This window comes from Equus asinus, chromosome 10, assembly GCF_041296235.1.
Source record: "Equus asinus isolate D_3611 breed Donkey chromosome 10, EquAss-T2T_v2, whole genome shotgun sequence".
Classification (NCBI taxonomy): domain Eukaryota; kingdom Metazoa; phylum Chordata; class Mammalia; order Perissodactyla; family Equidae; genus Equus; species Equus asinus.
The window spans coordinates 28,303,907-28,331,510 of record NC_091799.1 but is presented as its reverse complement, the minus strand read 5'-3'; the positions used below and the strand labels follow the sequence as shown (position 1 = coordinate 28,331,510).

Genomic DNA, 27,604 nt, shown 5'->3' with positions numbered 1-27,604 from the left:
GCAGAAACAGAGTCTCAGAGGGATGAAATGAGATTCCTGAATCACGTGGATAGTCAGTTCCAGAGCAGAGTCCAATCCCAGAGCCTAGCTGACCCCAAATCAGCATTCTTTGTATTATATACTATTCCCAGCATGAATTAACAACACTTCAGTCCTGATCCAAAAGACACTTACAATCCTACTTGAACCGATAGGACATGTGCACATAAACCGGTGGTCAACAAGACAGGATAGAAAGTGAGGCACTGGTTAAACAACTCAGAGAAGGCATAAGGGAGGTGGCAAAGTCCTGCCTTAGGTGAGAGCTGGGAGTTGTTACCCGCATTGATTTAGGGAGGCCAAAGCAATGGAGGGTGAAGTTAGGTGCTGCAAACAGTATGGCTGAAAATATCAACTATCCAATCCAGGCTGCCAATAAAAAAGGTTGCAGATGATGAAAGCACAATGGACTTGGACTTGGATATCTCAGTAGGACTCTCAACAGAGGTGGGAACCACAGAGCAGATGCAAGCAGCTGCCCAGAAAGCCCTGAGGGAAGCCTTGTCGATGTCAGCCCTGAGTTCCTCAAGAGAACTCAAAGCATTCTCACAAGCTGAGAAATTGTTTGCACCAGGATACAGTCTTGTCAAGAAGCTCATTCAACCCCTTCCTTTAACTGAGGCTCAGAGAGGGCAATCATCTTCTTTTAGGTCACATAGAGATTTCAAAGCAAATCCAGGATTTGAACCCAGGCGCCCTGCCTCCAAGCAGGATGCTCTACAGACACTTAGCACAGTGAGCAGATTCACAGTGAAGACTAAACACAGAGCTGAGAACGGGGTACCCTTCCCCAAAGGTGTCACCCTGGTTCCACATCACTTAGCAGGAGCTGTCAGTGGGTTCCCTAGAGCGCCTTTCTACTGGGCAATCTTTGCTCTGTTTTGATTCTTTTTTCCTCCTCTCACTCTTTGATACTTGCTCTCTGGGCCACACTGCCTTGTTCTCCACTTGCCCCTGTGGCCCAACTTGCCAGTTTTTCCCATCAGCCATAACGTCTGGTAAGTAAGTGTCAGGCACTACAGGTGCCACATGCCTGATCCCATTTTGCCAAGGAACTTGCAAGGGAGCGCCTCTCCCATCCCCGTGTGCAGACTGCAGGAAAAGGCTCAGAGCAGTGTGTTTACTCTGGAAGGACACCTGCCCGAGATGAGGCAGAGTACAGGATTTGAACCCAGGTCTGTCTGCCTCCACCCTCAGGGCTGTATATTCCCCACTGTGCTGCCCCTCTTTGCTCCATCCAGCAGGTCTGATCACTGCTGTGAACTCAGGCAACACCACACAGCCTTCATCTAATGTCTCAGAGCCCCAGCCACCATCCGGCTCCCTTTGACCCATGAAGATAAGCCTCTCTGGTCTACTGGACACATTGGCCTTAGAGACCTTGAGCTCCGAGAATAAGGGCAACGGGCTGGCTGGGCACGGTTGGGGCATCCGGCCCTGATAAGACCTCGCCACGGCTGGACAAGCTCTCAGAGACGTAAGGTTTTACGTAAGCATGAGATTAGAAGAATACATTATTAAAATATTTATTTATTTTCTTACAGGTATTGACATAAAAAGGAAAAAAAAAATGGTTCCCAAGAGAGATAAGACCCAGTGGGACTTTCCGTGCCTTGGTTTTCAATATATGGTTGCTACAGAAATTAAATTAATATTAACAATAATAACAAAAGCTGCAAGTGTCAGCTGGAAGCAGCTGCAGTTTCAATTTGCTAACATATGAAACTAGGGACGATGGTGGAAATTAAAAAGCAAGCAAAGAAATAAACTAACAAACATAAGCTCACTTTGCTCTTTAAACTAGACTGAGACAAATTCAGAGGAGTGGTTTGTCTTAGGAGGGAAGGGGGAGCAGAATAAGACTGGTGGCCAGGAGACAGAGTAATCTTCAAGTGTATCTTTCATTTTAATTTCTTTTAGGAGAAAAGAAAGAGCTCTGAAGCAAATGTGACAGAGTCCTGACCTGTATTCATCTTGCATGGTGGGCACATGGCGGCTTATTGTACTGTCTCCATACTTTCTGCATTTTATTTTCGTTTTCATGATTAAAGCAAGCAAACAGACGCATCCCTGACACCTATCAATTTACACTTTGCAAGGCGTATACACAAATAACCTTGAAAGAAAGACAAAGCAGGGTTTATTGCCCACATTTTACATTCAGGGAGTTTGACGTTTGCAGGGAGGGTGGGGAGGGGGCTTTTTAATCAAGGACAGATACACAGTGGCAGAGTGACAGAGCTGGCACTTAATCAACTGCTGGCCAAGGGCTCCTTGTGCTGCATTCACCTTGACTTGGAAGACAAAACTGTTTCCTCTTGCGGAAAAATCTCTGTGAGGTTTGGATTCATCCAAGGACTAAGACGGCACCAAGATGCCTCTGCTCTCCAGCTTCCCGGCCAGTCCACCCACCTTCACATCACTCTGCTCTCTCACAATGAGCCTGATGGCATGGGTTTGGTAAATGTTTCCGGAAGCCTAGAAATGAGGCTGGGGCTTCCAGGCAGTTGTGTACAGCACCCTACTTCTCATCCACACCAGCCTGTTCTCTCCAGAACCCTCCTCGCCTATCTCCTGTTTGTGAGCTTGGTTGCTGCACCTGAGTTGGGTTTTCCATCTTCCCACCTTCCTCAGACAGAACATTGAGTATGAGGTGAGGCAGTGCAGTGCAATGGGTAAGGATCCAGGGTGTTGGCATCAGAAAGACCTAGATATGGACCTTGCTCTGTTATTCACCCCTTGAGCCTCTATTTCCTCATCTGTACAATGGGGATGATTAAATTCTGAAGACAACAGTTTTTGTTTTCAGTTTTGTTTGTTTCCTGTACCCAGCCATTTTTACTCATTTTTCCAGAAGCACAGAGCCTGTATTCACTTGAGGACAATTTCTCTACCTCTTAATGTGATTTGGGTGGCTGTCCAATTCATGTCCCTGCCTGCCTCCATAGAAGTGGTGACATCACTCAAGAAAGGCAACCAGAATCCTTTCCTGGAGATTCATAGGGATGGTAGGAAAAGCACATGTCTCTCTTGTTCGGAGATCATAGGCAGGAAGGCCATCAAAGCCTGTAGCTGCCAGGGTCCATCTTCATCCCCCAATAAGGAAGACCCACATCAGAATGCAGCCAACACAAAACAAATTTGAGAGAGAGAGACAGAGTCCATAGCATACCATCTGAACTCCTGGATCCTGCTGGGGCTGAAGTCAGCACACTTGGTGGAGTTCCCAGTTATATAAGTGGATAAATTCCATTTTTCCACAAGCAACTTAGATTTGAGTTTTTGTCAGTTGCATCTAAGACTCCAGATTCTCATATATCCTTCTGAACTATCCCTTAGAAAGTTATTGTGAAGATTAAACAAGATAATGTTGTTTAGTCACACACTTAAATAGTATCTGGTGTTCTTCTAATTGTTCAAACAGTGGTTGGGGGAGATAGCTGTCCTCATTAATAAGACTGCAGTGGACTCTTGTCCCAGAAGGAGGGCTGCCCTCTGCTCAGCTCTGCAGCTCAGCCTAGTGACCAGCAAACAAAACCTCTACCACTGCCTGGTCATGCAACCTCGGTCAGGTCTCTCTCCATCTGCTCTGGAACCAAATTTCCAGGCTCTGGGGGTGACCCATATCTGTCTAGAGGGGGCTAATTGCATCTTCCTCTGAGTGTCTTAGTACCTAGGACATGAAGCCATGAATGACATTATCTTCACTTATCCTCTACTTGCTGTCATCCCCACTGGCATGTGAGCTCTCTAGGAGAAAGAAACCATATCTCATTTACCTTTCAATCCCATCAGCCCCTCACATGGTAGTAGCACCCCTGAAGAATTTCGTGCTGTTTCAGAAACAGATGAGAACCAAGTACTCTCAAAAATTAGAAAGGGAATAATGAGGGCTTTTGCCAACCCACATAGGCTTACTTATTTTTATCTTCCAGAGGACAGTTTCAGCCTCAGCACTCAGATTTGCCCCATTGCCCCGTGATGACTTAAGTAAGATTTGTAAAATGCTATGCTGCCTTGTTCTTCAATAACTTTGCATGTATGACTCCTTCTCCCCGGAAAACCATTTTCCCTTCTCTGCCTCTCTTTATCTTACTGGTCCTGTTCATCCTTTAAAATTCAACTAAAATATCACCCTTTCTGGCCAGCTTTCAATGGACTGAGAGGCATCTTCTCCTCTGAGCTCTCATATCATGGGCCACATTTTATCATGAGCTCTGTGGTGGCAGGGAAGATGTGTTGTTCATCTCTGGCCCCCAGAACGTAGAGCAGAACCCTACAGAGAAGTAGATACTCTAAAATAAGTGGAATGAACAAACACCAATGCTAATAGGGAGGATGATTCATTTGAATGTCCCCTTAGAGAGTAAGTGTACATTAGACAAGTAAAGAAAGACTAGAGGAGGTCATTCCTGGCTGTCAAAAACTTCCTTGTTCTCCCTATCTTTTCTCCATAGCTCATGATCTGTATGATGCTGTAGAATCAGTTCACCAATTTTAATTGGCTTGTGGTATGGTGTACACATCTGGCTCCTCCCAGTAGAATGGGGAGCTCTGCCCCATTCCTCTGTGTGTCCCTTCTAGGGCTTCATAAGAGGGAATGTAGTACAGAGGTTCAGAGCATGGGCTGTGAGGTCAGAAATGAATTGCCTTCAAATACTAGTTCTGCATTTACCCCTCAGTGACTGCCCAATTTATTGAAACACTGTGAGCCTTTCTTTCTTTATCTCTAAAGTAAGGGGAAAAATGTATCGGCTTCACAGGATTATAGTTATAATTAAATGTGATATTACATGTATTCATTTATTTATTCAATAAATATTTATTGAGTGCCTCCTGCATATGTGCAGTTGGGTACACAAAGACAAACAAAACAGATACCATCTTTACCCTCACAGGCTGTCAAATCTAACAAGGGAAAGACATCAACACACACATAAATAGGTAAATGGCAAAGTTTAACAATTGCAATAAAAGAAAGAGATGAACACAGTTTAGATTATGAGTTCTGGGGATAACATTCTGAGGAAGCAACATTTAGGCTGAGAACTCGAAGGATGAATAAGAGACACAGCACGTGCCAAGGCCCTGTGATGGGTGAGGGCACAAGATCTGGTGTGTAGTAGGCTCATGAAATCCTAATGTGACTTCTGGAGAGGCTGGACTGGTTAATGATTAGGAACTTGGGCTCTGGAGCCGGCCTGTCTGAATTTAAATCCTGGCTCTCCTACTGACCAGTGTACGACTTTAGGCAAATTTCTTAACTTCTCTGGGCTTTGGCTTTCTCATCTATAAAATGAGGATAATAAATACTGTCCTCATTGGGTTATTGAGAGGATTGGATGAGTTAATTTACATAAAACATTTAGAACAGTGCCTGGCATATTGAAAGCACTCTTTAAATATTAGCCATTCATATCATTGATTCTTTTATTTCTCCCCAAAGTATTTACATGGGTACTATTATGAAGGAGAAGGCAAAGGTCTTGCCTGAAGAAGACATATCCAGGCCAAGAACTGAAAAAGAATAATGGGAAATTATGGGAGGTTGTTCAACAAGTACCAGGAACTCGGTTTGCCTCTCAGGAAATGGTATAATTCTTGCCTCCAGGGTCGGCCCATTTCATGGTGCCAATGGCACTCCTGAGACGCCTCCAGGGGACTCCCCTTGGCCGGCCATTGGTTATCTGAATTTGGACAAGGTTATTGAGATTCCTGGAAGAAATTATAACTCCAAGACAGCGTATTATTAAAAAATTCACAGGATTAAAGCAAAAACAAACAAATAAAAAACTCCAGGGATTACCTCTTTTTTTTTTTTTTAAGATGCTTTTGCTGATTTAATATCTATCTAGAAGCCAGTAAAATTGCTGTTTATTTACCCTGTAGCTTCTGGGTGTCTTCCTTGCCCCTGTGCTCTCTCTCCCTTCCCTGTTACACATCATGGATATAATTAAGAAAGATCTATTTATGGTCTTAAGTTACTACCCATGTTAAAGGGGAGATTTCTGGGGGCAGGGCTGTGATAAGGAAGAGAGGAGCTGGATGCAGTCATGGGAGCCAGGCAGGCAGCTCACCCACCCACCAACCTCTCCACAAGGAAGATAGCTCCTCAGCTTTCCCTGCTTGTTTGAATCTGCGAACGTTTCCCAGAAAAAAATAGTAACTTCTCCTTTTTTCTGGCAGGGGCGCCTGATGAAACTCCCTGAAAACAGGGCCTCTCCCTCCCCTTCAGGCTGGCCTCACACATGCTAATGCAAATGAGTCCTGACCCAGCCAGGGGTCTGTGGGAAGGCTGCCAGGAGCTTTAGAACAAACACGCGAAGAATGTTATTTCATTTCTGGCATCCTGGGGAAAGAGGGACAGAGAGAGGGAAGTTGGGCAGTAAGGGGGTGGAGGGAGAGAGAGAATGAATATGAATGTTTACTGCAATAAGACTAAAGCAAATGGAAAGGATGAGAGGAAATTAATATGAATAAAGGGCCTACTAGGTGTCAGAAATTGGTATATAGAATAATTTTTTAAAATTTCATATGCACGTTTTGAAGAATTGATGACTTCTGCTTTTTGGATGCAAGAAAAGGCTTGGTCTCAAAAATTCTGCATTTTTTCAAAGGTTACTCAGCTATGAAAAGGTAGAGTCAGGATTTGAACCCAGATTTTTAAAATTTCCAATCTTATGCTGTGTCTTCTCAATGAGGCTAGCTCATTGGTTGTCCTTTGATAGATTCCCAAAGAAAACTGTGAGCACAATAAGCCTTCATCCTATGACTCTCTTCATCCACTTCCTCCTTCCATCCCCCTCTGCCATTGTTCCAATTCTAGATTCATTCTCTCCTACCAGGACTAGGATAATAGCCCCTAAGTCTCCTTACTCCAACCCATACTCCACAGAGACCATTCTTAAACCCAAATGTAGCTTTCTCACGGCTGCTCAAAATGAATCAATGGTTCCTTAGTCTGCACTACAAGGCCTTACAAGTCCTGCCTCATATACCATGTATCTCAACTATCCTGAACCTCCTGCTGTTCTCTTCTGTGTCCCTTCAATATCCTACCTCCTTGTCTTTATTTCAGCTCTTCCCTCTGTTTGTGATGCAATAACTTCTCTAATTCTAAGTGGTCAATACTATCAATTCTTCCAGATCCAGCTCAAATGCACCACCCCCAAGGTTTACTGGATGTTGGAGATCACAGTCTCCTCAGAACTCCCATTCCTTTATTATGGGGCAAATCACCCTCCACCCCAGGATAATGGCTGCTTACAAGTTTGTCCCCAACACTGGGCAAAGGTCTTTCAATCTGTCACAAGATTTCAAATTTCAGCTGTACCACTGCCTACGAGAGGAATGCATAAGAATATTCAAGTTGGATTCTGGAGCCAGATATCTTGTGTTAGGCTTATGGTTCTGCCATTGACTAATTAGGTGACCTTGAACAAGTCATTTAGCCTTTCTGTCTTAGTTTCTTTATGTATAAAATGGGGATACTACAGTATCTACCTTAGATGGGACAGTATTGTGAAGGTTCAAAGAGTTAGTGGACATAAAGATCTTAACATGATGCGTGGCAGGCAGGAAGAGCTTGATAAATGGTCGATGACGATAGTGATCAGCAGGCAGGAGCCATGTCATTACTACGTCCTTGGTCCTTGGCCAAGAGCTACAGATGTTTACATTACAGAAGTACTGACTCCATCCATTCAACCTGCAGTACCCATTCCTAACCTTTGGTGTTTGCTGAACTGAGTACCTACTGAATGCTAGGCCATATGATTCACAGATTCTTAAACCATGGTTTCCAAAACCTTTCCTACCTACTCTTGGATTACTGACAATCTTAGTTCGCTATGATCATGAGAACTTTTTTAGGGATGGGTTCAAGGAATAGTAGAAGAGGAAGAGGAGGGAAGGCCTCTCTTGTTATGTCAGATATTTGGGGAAAATTATCTCAAATTTGCTACATCTCACGTCCAAAGGGCTTCTAGGAGATGCATGGAGAGAACAGAGAAATTAGAGCAACTTTACAGTGGGCAGGCCAATTAGCCAATCATGAGTCCCCTTCATGATCATCCCTGATGAAGACCTACTCGAGAAACATCCTGCATGTACTTGGCATATACTTGATATTGAGCACCCACTGTGTGCTGGACATGCTATGCCTAGGAGCTTTGCATGTGTTAACCACCTTACATTTGTTTCACAAAAAAACACTAATATAGGAAGTAGAAATACCCTTACCTAACAGATGTGGAAATTGAGACCCAGGGAAAACACGTATCTTGTGCAGCCAGACAGTGTTTGAGATTTGAATGGACCCTAGGACAGTTGGACTCAAAACCCCAGGCTCTTAGCCTCTCAGACACCCGGGAAAGTCAGGGGCACATGTATGCTTGGGTCTAGAACAAGAGATCAGCTGGTGGGCTGTAGTAAAGTCAAGAGTCCTGGTCCAGCCCAGCTCTGACCCTGGTTCTCTGAGTGACCGAGGGCAGGGCCTGTGCCCTCTGGGAGCTTCAGTTTCTCCTATAAAGAGAGAAGTTTCGGGTCAATGATGTCTGAGGCCTCAAGCTCTATTATGTTGTGAAAGCAGAATGGGGTTATTGGTACATGGGAGAATCTGTCCTTGGGGGAAAAGGAGAACAGAGCAAAAAGAAAATTGCCAGAAATCTGGATTCTGTCTCGCCTCTGAGTTTCTACACATCATTCATGGTGATCTCCTGCAGTCTGCTAACACCTTTCCAGTGATGACCTCAACCCTGCTCGTAGCAACAGCCTCAATCACAGATGGCGCTGAGAGTAGCAGGGTGGGTCGCCTCTCAGTGTGCAGTGACAGACCCACAGACAAGACAATGAGAGCAGGGAAAAGTTAGGAGGCTCGGCTTCTAGGCTGGGTCCATTCCTATCTTTAGGAGTTCCTAGAGTCCTAGAAGGTGAGAGAAAAAAGAAAGTTCTCTATCTAATCATCTCATTGTAATGAGGAAGAAACTGAAGTTCAGAAAGAGGGAGCTCTTTTATTCTCTTTTTTTGTTTTCCTACATATTTTTTAAATTAATTTGCAGGACTCTTTTTGGTAAGAAAGATTGGCTCTGAACTAACATCTGCTGCCAATCTTCCTTTTTTTTTCCCTTCTCAAAGCCCCAGTACATAGTTGTATATCCTAGTTGTAGCCCCTTTTAGTTCTTCTATGTGGGATGCCTCCTCAGCATGCCTTGATGAGTGGTGTGTAGGTCCATACCCAGGATCCAAACTGGCGATTCCTGGGCTGCTGAAGCAGAGTGTGTGAACTTAACCACTATGCCACTGGGCCCATCCCATAAAGAGGAAGCTCTTTGTCCAAGGCCCCTGGTGGATGGGCAGCAAACCTGGGCTCAGAGCCTAGTGTGGCTTGTGACTCTACCCTGGGAACCTCTCCCCATGCTGAGCTGTCTTTGTGCTTTCCCCAAACCAGGCACCTAAGGTAGAAAGTAGGGGTCAAGGCCTGCTGGTAAGAACCCTGGATTAAGTATCATGGACACTATGTGTTAATCCTGGAGCTGCCTTGACTGTGAAGCCTATGGGTCTCTCAGGGCCTCAGCGTCCTCATCTGTACACGGAGAGAGCTGACCTAGATTAAAGATTCCAAATTAATGAGCAGCAGGCTATTTATGGCCTACAAAATCGCTTTATGTGACTGATTTTAAATTGTTTGCCAGCAAGTACTAATTTAGAGATTTCATTTGAACACCTAGGTTTATGGCTTGGACTATTTTTCTATACTGGGTCTACATTCTCACACAGTAATAATTAGCTAGAGCTAAGTATTCTCCGCTCTATTTCCAGTTTACCACAGTCCCCACTGCTCCCTATTATCAAGCATCTGGCCATGCTGACCCACTGACATCACTTGCAAGTTCCTCCTTACAAAACCTGGCTGAGAGTTTGCCCCATCTCCCTCAGACCCTGCTGTCCTGAGCATGGGGCTCTCACTGCTCCCTGAGGTTACCACCCCACCGAGGGCCAGTGTTGGAATGTTTCCTGATGGTGACCTGAAATATATCTCCATTGCAGCCTTTTACCCCATTCTGCTCTCTGGGGTCAGAATGAATACATTTGTGCCCTCTGACACCTGCATAGCTCTACAGAGGGTTGAAGACAGTGGGCGGTCCTCCTATGTCTTCTCTTAACTTGAATAAACAGTACAGGTTCCTCAAATGTTCCTCAGGGACATCACTTCTAGGGTCTTCAGTGACCTGCTTCCTCTCCTTTGGGCATCGTCCAGATGCTCGGTCTCCCCCTTGCAAGTCAACTCTTCCCTGAAGCCATGAAGCTTGTTTATACCATTCCCACCTTGAATCTTTCCCATGCACCTCTTGGGACTCCAACATGGCTGACAAGGCCCTCTCCTGCCTTGAAGCCCCAGATCTCCTACTTACCCCTTGCCCTCCCCACTCCAGCGACACTCTGCCACATCATCCTGTATCTCATCTCCCAGGCTTCCCACAATCTGCTCTCTGCTTGAAACCCTCTTCACCCCTGTATTAGTTTCCTAGGGCTGCCATTACCACAAATGTGGTGGCTTAAAACAATAGAAAAGTATTCTCTCACAGTTCTGGAGGCCAGAAGTCTGTAATCAAGGTGTCAGCGGGGCCATGCTCCCTCTCAAGGCTCTTGGGAAGAATCCTTCCTGTCTCTTCCAGCTTCTTCAGGCATTCTTTGGCTTGTGGTAGCGTAATTCTAATCTCTGCCTCCATCTTCACATGACCTTCTTCTCTCTGTGTGTCTTTCTGAGTCCTCCCCTCTTCTTACAGAGACACCAGTCATTATATTAAATTTAGGTGCCAACCTAATCCAGTATGATCTCATCTTGATCCTAAACTCATGACATTTGCAAGACTCTATTTCCAAATGAGGTCACATTCCGAGGTTACGAGTAGACATGAATTTTAGGAGGACACTATTCAACCCAGTGCAACACTTCCTCTTTCTTCCTCGGGAAGACTTCGCAGTAGGTCTGCCAAGTAGATCTGCAGTAGAGCGGGAAGAGTTAGCGGCCCTTCCTCGGTGTTCCCACAGCCCCTGGGCTTTCCCATCCAAGCATGAAGGGAAGCATCACATAACTGTCTGGTCTATTCTGTCTCCCCGCCATGACTGTGAGCTCTGTGAGGGTGGAGACCTTGTTAGTCTTGGTTAGGCTTGGTTAGTTCCACATCGCAAGGGCCTCGCTTGGTGTGAAGAACCCTGTAGGTGTCCAACAAATACCTCCTTTTCCTGAACACTCTGCACTGCAGTCAGTTATTAAGAATAGGAAAAGTCCTTTCCAGATGTTTCCAGAAATAAGTTGAGCCCATGCTGCTCTGCTTTGGCCGAATGTATGCCTTACTCAGGGCACCACTCAAGGGATCCCCAAATGTTTGAGGACTTCCCTTTGCCCTTTCGCTGCACCAAATGGCCTCCATGATTATCAACTCAACCCAGCCTGTTCTCCACACCGTGGTCAGACTTGTCATCACAAAGCACAGGTTTAAATATAGGCTGCCCCTGTTCAAAAGCCTTTGCTGGCTTCCCATTGCCTGCAGGATAAAGTCCAGCTCCTCTGCCCGGCATTCAAGGCCTAGTTTTCCAGCACGGCCTCGGCTCCCATCCCTCCACCCTCTGAAAGTTCATATGAGCAGTCTGTGCCCTGTCCCTCCAGAACTCTGGCTGGTGTCCCATTCCTGGATGAAATCCTGATGCAGTCTGAGGAAAGAAACAGCCTGTCTGAGAGTCCCCAGCAGGTTTTAGGAGCCTCACTGTCTGTCGGCTGAAAAACAGCGTTATTTTTCCTCTACGAGTCTCTCTTGGCTTGGGACATACGGCAGTATTTGCTTCTGGCTTAAGGACAGCTCTTCCCCTCTCTGGGGCCCCAACTGTGCACTTTGGAGAGGTCAGCATGACCCGACGCTAGATGGAATCAAGTCTTAAGTCGCTAGGCTGCCCCCCTCACCTCAGTCCCTGACCAACAAGACAGGGCACCAGAGCCAGCAGAAGTTCACATTCTATCCAGGTCTGGGGACACCGGAGGCCCCTGGGCCCTGCTGAGCTCTGGGACCCTTGGCCACTCAACTGGCTTTTCACCCCAGAGTTATACAAGAGGCCAAGACCCTTGTACTGAGGCCGGTGTGGGAAGAGGGTGAGGAGAGAGGAGGGAAAATGCATAGGAGGATGGAAGAAGAGAGATCCCGGGACCAAGCAAGACAGAGGCTGAGATGAGATAAGAAAAGAAGAAAGAGAGAAGACATATATACAGATGCAGAGAGAGCAAGTGTAAGGGAAGTACACATGGACACAAAAAGACAGAGACAGACAGACAGGAAGTCAGGGTGACACCAAGAGAGAGAGGCAGCATCCATGACCAAGACAGAGAGAGAACAAGAAAGTGAAAGGGAAGAAAGAGAGGAAAAAGAAGAAGAGAGTGAGAAACAACAAAGAAATGGACAGAAGGGGGAAGGAAAGGAGAGATGTTGTAAAAATGGGAAGGAATGCAGGGAGAGAGGAAGGACGGAAGGAAAGAGGAGGGAGGGAGGATTGAAGAGAAGAAAAAGGACTGAGAAAGCTCCTCAGTGGGAAGAGAAAGCCAGCAAAGAGCACGAAAGGAATTGTCAGGCCCATCCTGGCTTCTCTTCCTGGTGTGTCCTGGATCAACCTTGGGCTCAGATTCAGCTCACAGTGGTCCAGAGGCTGTAGCCCAGGCCCCTGGTCAGCATGGAAGGCCTCCTCTGTGCATATCTCCTTTGTCCTAGGAGCTGAAAGTCCCCTCAGAAGCTGGCCCGGCCATGCTGGGGACTTGGCTCAGGAGGCCCACTGAATAGACTGGGTCTCTGAAACTGAGAGAGGGGAGAAGGAGCGAGTCTTAAGCTGAATGAAGCTCTTCCACTTGGACTCAAAACCTGCCCTCTCCAGTGGCCAGGGGCTTTAAGTCTATTTCCTTGCCTCCATTCTCTCTTGAGATGCACAGCTGCACAGCCTCCGAATTTGGGTTCATGAAACGGTCCTTAGGGATGGCCCCATTCAACCCTTCTTTTGCAAATGGAGAAACAGAGGCCTCCAAAGTAGAAACTCCTTGCCCACGGCCTCATAGCTGCTTAGAGCCAGAGGCAGGATGACCCTCAGGTCTCTCGCCTCCCATCATCTGGGCAAGTGCTTTTGAAAGCCAGCCCTGGAGGGCTCCTGATGACTTTCATGCTGTTTCCAGTAAATTCTGTGCTGATTCTTGGCACGAAGAGAGGAAATGAAGAGGGTAGGGGAGGAATGTAAATAAAGGGAAACTTTGGGATTTCAGTTAATATATAATTATAGTATCCATGGCGGTGGCCCTGGCTGCTTCTGCGATGTGCTGCCCAGGCTGTGCCCAGGCAGGGGGGCTGTCCTGGGGATGATAGGGAGCCCAGCAATGCTCCATCCAAGGTTCCAAGCCCCCTGGGCTTTTTGAATAGCATCTTTGGGCCAGGAGCCTGGACTTGTTTGCAGAGACACATGGCAGTCTGGAGATGCTGGGAAAAACTCAGCAAATGAGTACTGGGATCCTGAGCATCTCAAAAATGGCATTGGGGGTACATCCTTAGCAGGAGCAGGGGTCCTTGTACAGACTCAGGGTTCCACTGTTTGTATGGCACTGCCAGGACTGCAGAGGCAGGACAAAGTTTGGAGTTCAGTGGTAGCCACGTAGCTTTTGGTGTCAGGACGGAAAATTTGTTTTCATTATTGTTTCCAATTTATCTGGGATGGATCTTTGCACAAAAGATTCCTTTAAATGGCTTCCACTCCTTGACCCCTGCCATTTCTACATGTCTGATTCTTCACATAATCTAGTGTGATCATTTCAAGTTTGGGCTCTGGAAATAAACTGGTTGAGTTCAAATCTTAGCATCTCCACTTACTAGCTTTGAAGCTCCGGTCAAGTTATCTAACCTCTCTATGCCTTAGTAGATTAATCTGTTGTATAAGAATAATAGTAATTGCCTTACAGAATTGTTTTGAGGATTAAATTAGATAAGATATATGATAGATGGATGGAGAGAGAGAGAGAGGGAGAGAGATAGACAGACAAACATAGAAACCTAGAGAAAGATATAGAGATATAGAGATATGGTACTAGACCACAGCCTGGCACACAGTGAATGTCCTTTGAATATTTGGTGACAAAGTGTGTTAGAGGCTGTGAGAGAGTGAAGGGGAGAAGTCACCATCTCCAGATCTCTGCACTGACTTGGAAATTTGTTCAAATCATTCAACAACTGTTTATTGGATTCTTTACCAGCATCAGGCTCTGTTCTAGGCCCCAGGGATAGAGGATGAAGAAGGCAGACAGAAACCCTGCTCTATGCAGCTGATAGTCTAGTGAGAAAAAACAGACAACAAACAAGGAAAGAGATACTACATCATCACAGCTTTAGCGAGTACCACGGCTCTGTGTGTCTGTACATGTGGGAGGTAGGATCTACTGTAGATAATGTGGTCAAGGAAGGCCTCTCTAAGGAGACGACATTGAATCATGGACCTGAAGGAGCACAAAGAGCCAATCATGGGAAGAACCAGGAGAAGGCCACCCTGGGAAAAGGGAAAAGGGAAGCAAAGACCCTGAGGAAGGAAGAGACTGGTACATTCCAGCAAGTGTAGCTGGGGAGTGATGTGTAAAGGGACCAGTGTCAGAGATGAATGCTTAACTTGCTCTCCCTCTGGAATGCTGAGAACACAATGGTATCGATTGTGGTGACCCCAGGCATGATTGCTTAGGTAAAGTGTGTAATCACAGATAGTAGTAACACCGGTTACTCCTCCTCCTGCTGCCATTTATCAGCTACTGCCAATGAGTTAGACACTATCTTGTACTCTTTACATGTTTGAGTTCATTGAATCCTCACAATCCTATGAAATAGGCTCTACTATGATTCCATTCTACAGATGAAAAAACTGAAACTCAGAGAGGTTAAGAAATTGACCCAAGGCCACACAGTGGGTAGGTGATGGAGCCAAGGTAAAAACTCATCTTTGTCGGATTTCAAAGGCCTAATTTAAAAATATGTATGTGTGGTGGGAGTGGAGAGGAGCACGTGGATTCAAAACACCTCTTGCCTTTCCCGTTGCTGTTCTTTGACAAAGAAAGCGTTCATGATCACCCTTCATGTGCACACGACTTTACAAAAACTTCAAAGCACTTTCTCATCCACTGTCCAATTTAATATTTGCAACAACATGGGGAGGTGTAATTATTTATCTCCATTTTATGGATGAAGTTAATTAGCTGCATTTCACAGATGAGAAAGATGAGGTATGAAGTACCTTCCCTGGGGATCTGCAGGCTGTGACCTGGGTCTCCCCAGCCCCAACATTCTTTCCATCGCAAACAGGGTTGCTTCCGGTTAGAAGGCCCTCTTCCACTCACACCCTCAGCAGGGACTTCTGACAATGCCACACGTATGAGTGTACAAGGACCAGGATGGAATGGAGGGTGAAGGGAGGGGAGGGTGGATGGTAGTCAACTTGGGTATGAATCTCAGCTCTGCTCTGTCATGTGACTTTGGGTAAAGTGTTTACTCCTTTAAACCCAAGTTTTCCCATATGTGAAATGAGAGATGATGATGATAATTAACAATAATAATAATTATAACAATAACAATACGAGATCCACAGGGTTATGGAAAGGATTCAATGAGATAGCACATGTAATCTCTTAGCATGGCTCCTGGCACACAGTGAATGCTCAATAAACTACTATTATCACTGTCACTACCATTATCCAGGAAGAAATGGACGCACTGAGAATCAGGACTTTAGGGTGGAATCTCCATCCTGACCTCAGTGTGCAAGTCCTAGAGGTCATTGACTTTAACCCTTCCATTTTACAGAAAAGAACATCAGAGGAGGGGGAAGAATGGCCTCAATTCTCACTGGGAGCAAGTGCAGGAAGTGCTGCCTGACTCCTGAGCTCAGACTCCTTCTTCACAATGCCTTCCCTTCTCCAGGGCCTTGGTTTTCCTTTCACTCCTCTCCTCCAACTCCTCCCACCCCTGCTAAAAAGGTGTGTTCCCCGTGGCCGCTGGTCCCACCATGGACGTTGGCATGTGGCTGCAGTCCCCAGGCTCCCTTGGCACTCCTTTCAGAGAGCTGAGGCCAGGGAGGTGAGGGTGGGCCTGGGGCAAGCCTCTGGATGTGTGGGAATGAGCTCCCCACCCCAGGAATTGGGGCTGGCTGCTGCTGTGTTTGTTCAGGACCCTTTGGCAGTCATCCATGGCTTGAGGAAGGCAAAGCAGCCAAGACAAGACAGAGGTTAATTACCTTGGTTAATAGGAAATTGGGGAGCAGTGACAAGAAGGGTGTCTAGGCCTCTGGCCAGGCGAGAGCAGGGATCACGGATGCCCAGCCTGGCCTGACCCATCCACCCCAAGCCGGGATCCCTGCTCAGGGTCACCCTCGGACTCCAAAAACCCAAGGGTACAGGAGCTGGTCGCACTGGTCATACCTTTTGGGGACCCTCTCCCTCTGCTGCTCTTTGTTTTCATTCAAAGGCAAAACAAGTGAAACAAACAAGAAAATTCAATTTAAACAGGGCCCGAGTGCTGATGTTTCTGTTTTGTTACACCAGGGTGAGCTTAGGACAGAAACTTAGCCTTGACTTTCACTCCTCTGATTGGTCTCAACCCTGTGGTGATGTGTAAAATTACATGGATGCAGGGGCTGCAAAAGGAATTTGTCTTCCTAGGTGGGGTAGAGAGAGGGAGTGGGCACAGAGGGGGGTCAGATTTGGAGACAGAGAAAGAGAGAAGAGGAACCAAAACTCATAAGAAAAAGGACAGAGAGACTGAGATACACACACAGAAATAGAAATTAAGAGAATAAGAAATAGAAAGGCAAAGAAGGAATGATTGGGGGAATGGCAGACAGACAAAGACAGTGAGCTATGCAGAAAATACATACACGAAGAGGGAATAAAAGGCACGAGAGATGGACAGAGAGGCAGAGAGGCCTGGTAGGGCAAAGGAAAAGTGAGAGAGGTAGAAAATTGGAAGGGCAGGAGCCCAGGAGGAGGAAAAGAGAGAGAATGAAAAGAAATCCCAGCACAAGAGCATGCATTCCCAGAACTCTCAAGCTGGGGTAGATTTAATGCACCTTCACCTTGAAGATGCTGAAATTGCAGAACAAGGAGAGGATATGAACATTTAGTCCAAGGTCCCAGAGGCATAAATGGTGTCAGTGGGATGTGAACCCAGACTTCCTATCTGAGAGACAGGTCCTCCAAGGCTGTGCCACCTGTATCCTTCCATCACGCCTTCAGGCAGCATGCATGGGCGGTTTGGGGGTCAATGGTGCTTAATTAAAACTTGGAGATCTGCACCCATCCTCTCTTTTCATCCTATTTCTCCCCAAAGGATCCTGGACGGTTATTCTTTCCAGAGCTAGTGGGACCCCAACCTGTCTCACAAGGAATAGCTCCCCTAGGATTCTTCTTGGAAGAAAGGGTCACCGATAACAGTAACTGAGTCAAGGAGAATGAAGCAAGATGATGGAGAAAGTAACTAATATTTCCTGCAGGCCTTCTATCTGCCAGGCATTCTGGTAAACCCTGTTTGTGGAGTTTTTCACCTGATGCTCTTCCCTGTAACCCTAAAAGGCAGGAATGATTATCAGCACCTTTTTTCCAGAGGAAGAAACTGTTGCAGAGAGCAGTGAAAAGTGACTTGCCCCAGGGCAGGTTATGAGTAAGGGGCAGAATCAGGATTTGCACCCAGCTCAGCTTATCCCCAAAGCCTACGCTCTTTCCACTGCCACACATGGCCTTTTTGGCCGAAGAGGAAAAAAACTAATTTTGGTAAGGAACAAGCAAGCAGAAAATGAGAAACCCCAAGAACTGACACTGGAACTATTTTAAAACTTGAGACTGAGTCGGTCAGACTTCATGGGAGGAGAGTCGCCAGTGGGATAAGAGATCAGTCCAACACTACCCTGGCTCTCTGACAGAGAGGCCCAGATCCCAGGGCCATTAATAAAATCAATTTCCAAAATAAAATAAAGAAGTGCTCAGAGTTAGGGATGACAAGCTCCTGACAAGCACATTTCCAGGACAGAAGAAGGAAGGAGGTTCTCACTTGAAGAGGTGGGAAACAGGTAGGGGGTGTCAGGCAGTGAGGAAAAGAAGAGGCAAGGGACAAGTTCATCACTGTTAAATTATGGCAGTCGATTGTCAGCTCTCGGTGTTAACTGCTGCTGGGGTTCTATAAAACATTTCATTGCTCTCTACATAATGGGCCTGTAGGATTCCAGCCTGGCTAATGCCAAGTCCCCACAATGTCACTCAGAGACGTGGTTACTACTTGTGTCTCAGTGGATAGGCACCACCTTCCAGGGTTCTGTTCCTCTCTGCTAGAAGCTCTCTCTCCCAGCGGTTGGAGAATGGAGGGAGGGGGAGTTGATGTTAATTATTTATTACCACAACAAGGCAACAAGAGCACCAGTGATAACAGCTAACACTTCCTATGCTTCTGTTGGGAGCTCTCCACCAAGTGGGGAGCTTTTGTGCCTTATCTCATTAAATCTTCCTGGGGTCCCAGTGAAATGGACACCATACTATCTGCATTTTCACAGAGCAAGAAATGGAGGCTCAGAAGGCTACGAAGCTCATTCAACGTCATACACCTGATAAAGTGCAGGGCAGATCTGTCTGCAGTCTATGCCCTTAACGGGGGACAGAGGAATCAGAAGCCAACCATCAAGAAATCTTTCAAAAATGCTACTTTCTTCATACAACCATTGTTTTAGAGCTGGAGAGGACCTTATAGCTCTTAGTCTAGTCACATACTTGTATTTCACAGATGCAATGACCCTAAAGCCCAAAGGGTTGGTGTCAGTGCTTATTGATTCAGAGGCTGTAGAGTCATGCTCTCAAGATCTGGATCCCAAGTCATGACTCAAGGCCTGAGGCAAATGCTGCCTTCTCTGTGAAGTTTGCTCACAAGTCCCACTGGAAGAGATCTGATAGCTTATTATACTCTGGGGATTCCATTCCTAGAGCTCTCACCATCCCCAACTGATTTTGCTACTCAGCATAAAATAAAACTTGGGCCCAAACTTCTATGAGACAGTCACTGGCAGAGCCAGTGTCAAAAGGCCTAATTTCCAGCTGACAGTGATATTCCTGAGTTTGGTGCATGAACACATCGGCTGTTACCAATGAGCCTGAATATGTCAGGTGTTCAAAAGAGCAACATGGTCTTCAGAAAAGTCATGGTCTTCCAGAGGAAGTGGGGATGGGATGTGTTTTAGAGGTGAAGGAGATTCAGATTACAGAGGGACTAATATTTATTCAGCAGATACTCAGATACTGTGCTAGGGTATCTTGTTTAATTCTTATGCAACTCTGCAACCTAGGTTTTATCTTTTCTGTTTTACTGAGGCTTGTAGAGGTAAAGCAACTTATCTAGGGTCACATAATTAAAACGTCAAAAGCTAATTTGAATCCACAGTCTGTGGCCTTTTACACTACTATTAGGTTATAAGTTATCTGAGGATAGAAAGTTTGTCTTAGTCACATTCATATTTGCATTCCCTAGCACAGTTCCAAGACACAGGAAATCCTCAGAAAATATCTGCCAAATAAGTAAATGAATTATAAATGAGGATATAAAAATGTGAATGAATGAAAGAATTGATGGATAGATAAGTGAATAAATGATGCAGTATAAGAGTGGATGAATAGATACATGGGTGAATGGGATGGATAGATGGTTGGATGGATAAATGGATGGATGATCGGTAGGTGGGTGGATAAGTGAATGAATCATTGAGTGAGTGATTAAAAGAAAAAAACGAATGAGTTGAATAATTGGTGAATAATGCTCACCTTGTTAACAACTGTAGCTTTCTAGGTTGGTAAGGGAGGTGGCCTATAGTTTCATAATTAGGGTACATGAAGAGAGCTGGTCTCTAGAACTCTATGTTACAGCTTATGATGGCTGCATCCAGGTATGGTAATACTCATTGAAATGGGAAACAAAAGAAAAATGAGGCTTTTTTCCCTCTGGGTTTAACAGATGAGTCTTAGAATGGCTTCCTTTTGCATTTCCAGAAGTTTGGATGCAAGAACTCTAATATACTTTATGAAGGAGTGATAATGGCACTATTTCTAAGGGCTGGCTAGATCTAATAATAAAAAATTATACGTATATACATATACACTGTGTAAATGTACTTCAGATATGCTAATCTAATATTTTTCAGAGGAGATAGCATGGAATTGAGAAAAGAACACCAGGCAGGGACTCCTCTCCCGGCCTTTCTTGTTAACTTGCCACTTTCCCTCTCTGGGCTGCAGATTCTTCATCAGTAGGGGAAGTGGTTTTGAGTTTCTGGCCTCCCCGGGCCTTTCAGCACCAACCTTATATGATTCTGTGACTCATTATGGCTACATTTCTCCAATGGACACTCTAAATCTTAGCATCTCAAGGTACACACAAAGGCTGGCCTATAAAACATTTGGCTAACCTGGACAGATTACTCATGCCTTGCTGCCCAGGCTTAAAATCATTCTGTCTACTTCATATTCCCCATGCACCCAAAATGTCTTACTTGTAGAGACCGTCGGGCTCCAGACACTTGAAGATGACGGAGTAGATACTGACTTCAGGGACCTCTCCATGGCTTCGACCAGCTGCTACACAAGATGTGCCCAGGCCAGAGAGCAAGTCATCGGCAAAACTCAGGAATTCTCCTGGAGGGAGACAAAGAAAGATGAGCTCCCCAGCTCAGGCCTTGGTGAGCAGACATTCTTGCTGTTGTCCAAACCCATCAAATGTCTGAATACCATTATGAAGAGGATTAGTGGACAGAACAAGCACAGGATATGAAAATGACACAGATTAGTATCTTGCCCTGATGACTCTTTGTTTAAATTTATGCCTGAGGGCCGGGTCCGTTGCCAAGTGATTAAGTTCACACGCTCCGGTTTGGCAGACCAGGGTTCACCAGTTCGAATCCTGGGCGTGGACCTACACACCACTCAACAAGCCATGCTGTGGTGGCATCCCAAATAGAAGAACTAGAATGACCTACAACTAGGATATACAACTATGGACTGGGGCTTTGGAGAGAAAAAAAAGAAAGAAAAAAAAGAGGAAGATTGGCAACAGATGTTAGCTCAGGGCCAATCTTCCTCACCAAAAAGCATACCTCTAAAAAAATATATATAATAATCATAATAAATTTATGCCTGAATTTTCTCAACTGTAAAGTAGAAATACTAATACCTACCTTTATAAGATTGTAGCAAGGTGCAAATGAGGTAAACTATTGTGTGATAAAAATGCATGAAAAGGCAATAGGGGGACAGTACTTTCTGTCCAGACTAGCTATTCTGGCCTTGTCATTGCCTTTAACTTCCTCTTAACTCCTTGAGCAAGGCCCTCCCTTCTTGGAGCTGCATGTTCCTTCCTTGCATAATGAAGGAGTTGGACTAAGGATGTAAAATAAGTTTCATGTCACATGGTCACTCTTATGGACTGGTAATGGATTCATGGAGTGTTATGTTGAGATGGAGAGAGACATGGTCCAGCTAAGAGGGAAAAATTTCCATGATTGATTAGTGATGAAGGTCATGGGACAGGAAGGAACAGTGGAAGTACAAGTGCTCCCAATGCTATAATTTCTAAAAGTCAATCTAGCCATCAGATTTTAGGAAGCAGATGAAGTTTACTGGAAATCGGACTAAGAAAGAAGACTAGATGGAGACTGGAAAGATTAACTGAACATCTGGAATCTTGAGATCTAGTCTTCGTCTGTGAAGAATTTGCTGTATAGCTTTGGGCAACTATGTTCCATCTCTACACCTTAATTTTCTCCTCTGTAAAAGGTGCTAGAATCACTATTAGGATTTTTGGAAAAATAAAATAAAAACATAAATGTGCACAAAGACTAAGTTACGAGGATAAACACTGCAATGCTATTTAAACTAGCAAGGATTTACAAACAACTAAATGTTCAGTGATGTTGAAACATCAATATCAATTATAATTCAATGATGCAATAGAGTATTTTATATTAAAATAATTAAAATAATATTGTGGAAGAATATAAAGTTATATAAAAAGATATTCATGACATGTTAAGTTAAAAAACAGGTTACACTATTACAGAATAATCTGGTTTTTGGTGGAAATTTTACATGTATATCTATTTAGAAAGAAAAGGAAAAAATGTAGCAAGTATGTAATAGTGGCTTTGTCTGGAAAGTGAGACAAAGGGTACTTTTTCTCTCGTATTTTTGCTTATCTCTACCTTAAAATTATCTACAATGAACATGTCTTGCTTTTGTAATAAAGAAAAAAAACCAATAAAAATTACTTAAAAATAGGTAAGATAAATGAGCCAGACTAAACGGGCTCTAAGCTCCCTTCTAATTCTGAAATTGGATGATTTAGGATCAAAATGGTCATGTGAGGTATTTTATACCACACAGTATGAAATGGTATGAGGCCTCCCAACTGTTGATTCTTTGTTCTCTTTCACGCCTGATATGGAGTGCCTCACGTTCTCTACTCACATATATTCTCAATAATAAACAAGAGGGGGATGTTCGTCCAACTATATCCTCTCTACTTGGAGTTAAGGACAATCCAATATAATGAAACCATCATGGCACAGTAATGTTAGCCAAGTGTCTGAGAAGACTGAGACTCAGAGGAAACACATGGCACTTCTCTACCAGGGAACTGGGTGGGCAGAATATACAGGTCATTTCTTACTGATCTTTCAAAGAAAAGTTTCATTCTTCACTCACAAGAGAATCATGTAATACCTGTCTAACTGAATTGTCTGGATGGCCCTGAGATTCAGGTAAAGAAAAGTTCTATGGTCCAATACAGCAGATCTGATGGGTAGTGTTTTTCTGTTTTCCACTTTTTACAGACACAACATGCAGTTTATGGACTTGATATGTAGATGCCAGAGCAAGTGTCGGAATCAGGCCAATGTCAGCGACACGTAAGTTCAGCTGCTATTGCCAGACAGATTTGGAAATGTAGTCTAGTTTCACTATTTATTGCAAGCCCCTTAACCTCTCAAAGTCTCAGTTTTCCTTTCTGAACGAGGGGTCAATAACTCTTTTATGAGTTTGGAAACTCGAAAGAAAGTATGAGTCTAGGGGAAAATTCTTTGTCTAGAACTAGAGATTTGCTGGAAAATGAAAAGGTAAACAAAACCTTTTTTCATCACAGATTTTGGGATCCCCCATTTCTGCTTTAGGCCTCTTATGTCAGCTTCTTCCATAGTAAAACCATAAACCAACAATGTCTCTCCTCCAATAGGTCGCAGAGCAGAGCAATGCATGGTGTGAAAAATGAAGAAAAAGGGGGAAAAACATGGAATAATTCACTGGATGGACTGAGGGCTTTGTTTCTCTTGGTTTCTCAGGATTCCAAGTCTGGCTGCTTACATTTGTTTTCTTTGAGCTTGGATCCATGTCTGTCTGCTTTTCAATTTGTTTCCAGATAGCCATTGAAAGAGTTGGCCCTTCATGAGGGAATTCAGCATGGCTTGTGGCCTGTATTTAACTGTCTTCAAGCCAAAAGATGGTTGACATTCATTTTCAAATGGGCATAGCTTTCCAGATATTTCCATGCATTTCAGAATAATTCAGATGATGGATAAAAGCCCCATAAATATGTCAGGTGAATAAGATCAGCACACATCTCTACAGTTTAAAGGTTTAATTCAAGTGAAGAAACTAGATAACAACATCCTTATAATGTCCAATATATAACTAGTCACATCAAGGACATTATAGGAATATTGAGTTCCCAATTCTAGTTGGGACTATATATACATAATGACCTTCAAATAAAAAGAGTTAAACCAACTTTGCTTTTTTCCTTTTACTTCTCATAACATTCAGTCCTAATGAGGTAAATGTCAACAACGCCACTGTAAAGCTGAGGTTAAGCTCACAATTTTAGGAAGGGATAGAGCTGAGATTTGAACCCATAGCCTCCTAACTCCAAAGCCATACCTTTTCTTTTATACTATGCTGCCTCCTAGAGAAAGTTTAAGAAAGATAGTGTTTGAAAGCATGTTTTCTCAATTCTGTTCAGTTTGCGATTGAATTCATGCCACTCTCTTAGCTCTAGGGGCTTGGAGAATGAGACAATAAAAGAAATGGTCCCTGACCTTCTACAGCTTGTAATCTGACAACAGGAAGGGTTGTTAAATAAAAGGACAGACTCATAAAGTAAATTGTAAGATTGCTTTTCTTGGCACTCTATTCCAGGAGGTTTAAATGCAACCTAGACGGAGACAGGTAAACAGGGCAATCCCTCACTGGCCTTCCTCACCTAGTGGAGCAGGGGACTAAGGGGTGCTTCTCTATGCACAAATGCAAATCAGTGCAACTTGACACGTGTTGTGGTTCCACAATATACCATACTCCGCATCTGGCAGCAGTACAATTGAATGAAAAATAATATAGTGTAGTGGTTAAGAGGCTGGGTTCTGAATTTATACTGTCTAGGATTAAACCCTGGTACACCCCCACTTACAGCTTGCCTTGGACAGGTTCCTTGACTCTCTATATCTATTTTCTCATATGTGTAATGGGTATAATAATAGTCTCTAACTTACAGTATTGTTGTGAACATCATACAAAATATTGTATATATTGTTTGCAAACCAATTAGCACAATGTACAGCACATAGTAAGAGCTCAAAAATATATCAACTACTATTTTTGTTGTTTTTGTTATTATTGTTGATGTCATCATAACTGAGGAGACATAAGGACACTTAGAGATTATTTTTATCCAACCTGCTCCTTTTCCAGGTGACAAAACTGAAGCCAGAGAAGGGAAGTGGCGTGTCCATTGTCATATACAAAGTGGGAGGTAGACCTGGAACAAAAATTTTGTCTCTTGACTCCTGTAGCCTATGAGGTAATGCATATCAGCCAACCCATGAGATAAAATTGCTGAGAACTGCAGAGCTTCCACAGCTGCCCCAGGAGTCCTTGCTCCTCAGTTTCTATCCAACTGTTTCCAACACGTGAGCTACATTTACTGGGCATTTACTCCATGCCAGGCACATAGTTCTACCACACCACCTTCTTAAACTTGGAATCGCTGAGAAATTCACTGAGTTCCAATACGTAACATATTCTAACAGTGGTTTGCAAATTAGAATACAGTAGTCCCCCCCCATATCCACGGTTTCACTTTCTGTGGTTTCAGTTACCCGCAGTCAACTGTGGTCTGAAGATATTAACTGGAAAATTCCACAAATAAACGATTCGTAAGTTTTAAATTGTGCGCCAATCTCAGTAGCATGAAATCTCATGCTGTCCCGCTCCATCCCTCAGGATGTGAATCATCTGTTTGTCCTGCGTATCCACGCTGTACATACTACCCACCATTAGTCACTTATTAGCCTTCTCAGTTATCAGATCTACTATTGTGGTACCACATTGCTTGTGTTCAACTAACCTTTATTTTCCTTAATGAGTCCCCAAAAAGCAAGAGTAGTGATGGTGGCAATTTAGATATGCCAAAGAGAAGTTATTGTTCTTAATCTATTATGGTTCCTAATTTATAAATATAACCTTACCATAGATATGTCAATACAGGAAAAAACATAGTATATATAGGGTTCAGTAGCACCTGCAGTTTCCGGGCATCCCCTGGGGGTCTTGGAGCATATCCCCCACGGATAAGGCGGGACTATCGTATCTAGAACTCCAGGGGTAAGACGGAACAGCAGATGTGGCAGGGGCTGAAATCTGTCTTTCTATACCCACGCTAACCTTCAACCATCAGGTTTGGTGGAGGGGGGACTTTTAAAAACGTTAGCAGAAAAATTTTATTGCCTAAAATGTTTGAAACCCAAAATTCTGCCATTCCCTGACAGAAATGCAGAGGCTCAGGAATGTTGCACCCCCATTCAAGGCTTCGCAGCCACTCTGGGGCAGAGACCAGAATCAAACCCAGCTCTTTTGCCTCTGAGCTCCAGGCGTCTTCCACTAGGTTACCTCTGTCCCCGCTCCCTGGACCATTGTTATGGCCACGTGGCAGGACCCTCCGAGACCCAGGCTGCTGCTGCTGCCGCCTCGCCCAGGCCTTTCCAAGACTCTAACATTCTTTTTCTGTTTTTCTTTCCTTGAAAACAGATAGGGAGTTGGGAGTCGCTGTACAGGAATGTGCCTGTTCCCCATTATGGCTCTTCTGGGGCTGTAACCCGAGTGGGCTCGGGCCAGACCCCCACACATTTCTTTATCCACTCAGACTCGAGCCTTGCTCTCATTACCATCCCCAGAAAAGGTCAATCAGGATTCTGCTGAAGCTTCAGAACCAACCCAACAAAGCACAGAGCAATTTTTCTACACGCCCCACCCCCTGCCTCAGTTCTCTCTTTCCCTCTCCTTTCATCACTCCCTCAACCCTCTTCCTCCTCGCTTTCCCTCTCCCTCTCTTCCTCCCCTCGCTCTCTGGCTTCTGATTGAGTTGAGGTCACAGTCAAAGCCGGCCACAAGAGCAAATTGAAAACAGGTTGGGAGAAAAGCAGCAAAGAAATTCCAAAACGGAAGGGGCGGGAGCAGTGAGTTATTTAGCCCAGGTGGGGAGAAAGGTCCCTGCTCAGGACTCCGCAGTCTTTTCAGGAAACGCCAAGGGGATTTAGAGGCCACTCTGGGTCTGGCCTCTCTCTAACCTACAGATGCTCCTGGCTGGGGTGCTCAGGGAGAAACAGGGTTCTGCGCTGCCCCACCTTTCCTTACTTGGGCAAATGCAGAAATTCATTCTGAGGCCTTGTCAGTGACAAAATGCATCTCTGAGGGGCTCACATCTATTGGCTGCAGTTGGTTTATTTCTTCCGAAACGTGATGCTATTTTAAATCTGCAGAACCAGTGTGTGATGATTCTCACCTTAATCATAATGGCAGGAAGAGATATGGGAAAGAGAGTGGGTTTTGGGGGGGCAGGTGAGACCTGCCTTTGAAGCCAGGCTTCACCACTTGGGAACTATATTGTCCAGGGATGGATGATTACACTCTCAGAGACTGCTTCTTTATCTGGAAAGGAGAGGACCACCAGAGAATCAGGCAAGGAATAAATAAGATAATATGTGCGGCATACCTGCTACACGGATGGTGTACCAATGTTAGCGCTCTCCTACCCCCATCAGGTCTCACTGGTTTGTCTGACGGCAAAATTTTTAGTGATCAAATTCAGCTGCTTTTAGATACATTACATAATACCTAACTTCCTAGAACCTTTCCTTTTTCTAGAAAAGGAAGTAATTTTAAAAAGAAGGAGGGAAGACAGGAAAAAGGAAGGAAGGAGGCAAGAATAGAGGGAAAGAAAATGTTTATTTAGCTCCTATTATGGGGCATCAACAGCGCTAGATATTTTTTACTTATATAGTCTTGAATAAACATTCAAAACAACCCTGTCTTGGTTAATATTCAGTACAAACTGATGAATTAGGTTAACTGTGCTTTTGCAAATGAGGAAATAGGTTTAAGGAAGGCACAGTAAAGGTGAGAACCAGGACATTTGAGACCCAAAGTCTGTGCTTTCCTGAC

At 44.5% G+C, this 27,604-nt stretch overlaps 1 protein-coding gene across 7 annotated transcripts in view; it reads right to left on the bottom strand.

Moving 5' to 3' along the window:
• Positions 1-27,604, bottom strand: part of ASTN2 (astrotactin 2) — an 829,157-nt gene that overhangs the window by 32,477 nt on the left and 769,076 nt on the right. For all 7 annotated transcript variants that reach the window (XM_044778942.2, XM_070518865.1, XM_014830403.3 and 4 more), the window contains one exon: positions 20,617-20,758. In XM_044778942.2, coding sequence (XP_044634877.2) covers positions 20,617-20,758 — 142 coding nt within the window. The remainder of the gene's footprint in view (positions 1-20,616; positions 20,759-27,604) is intronic.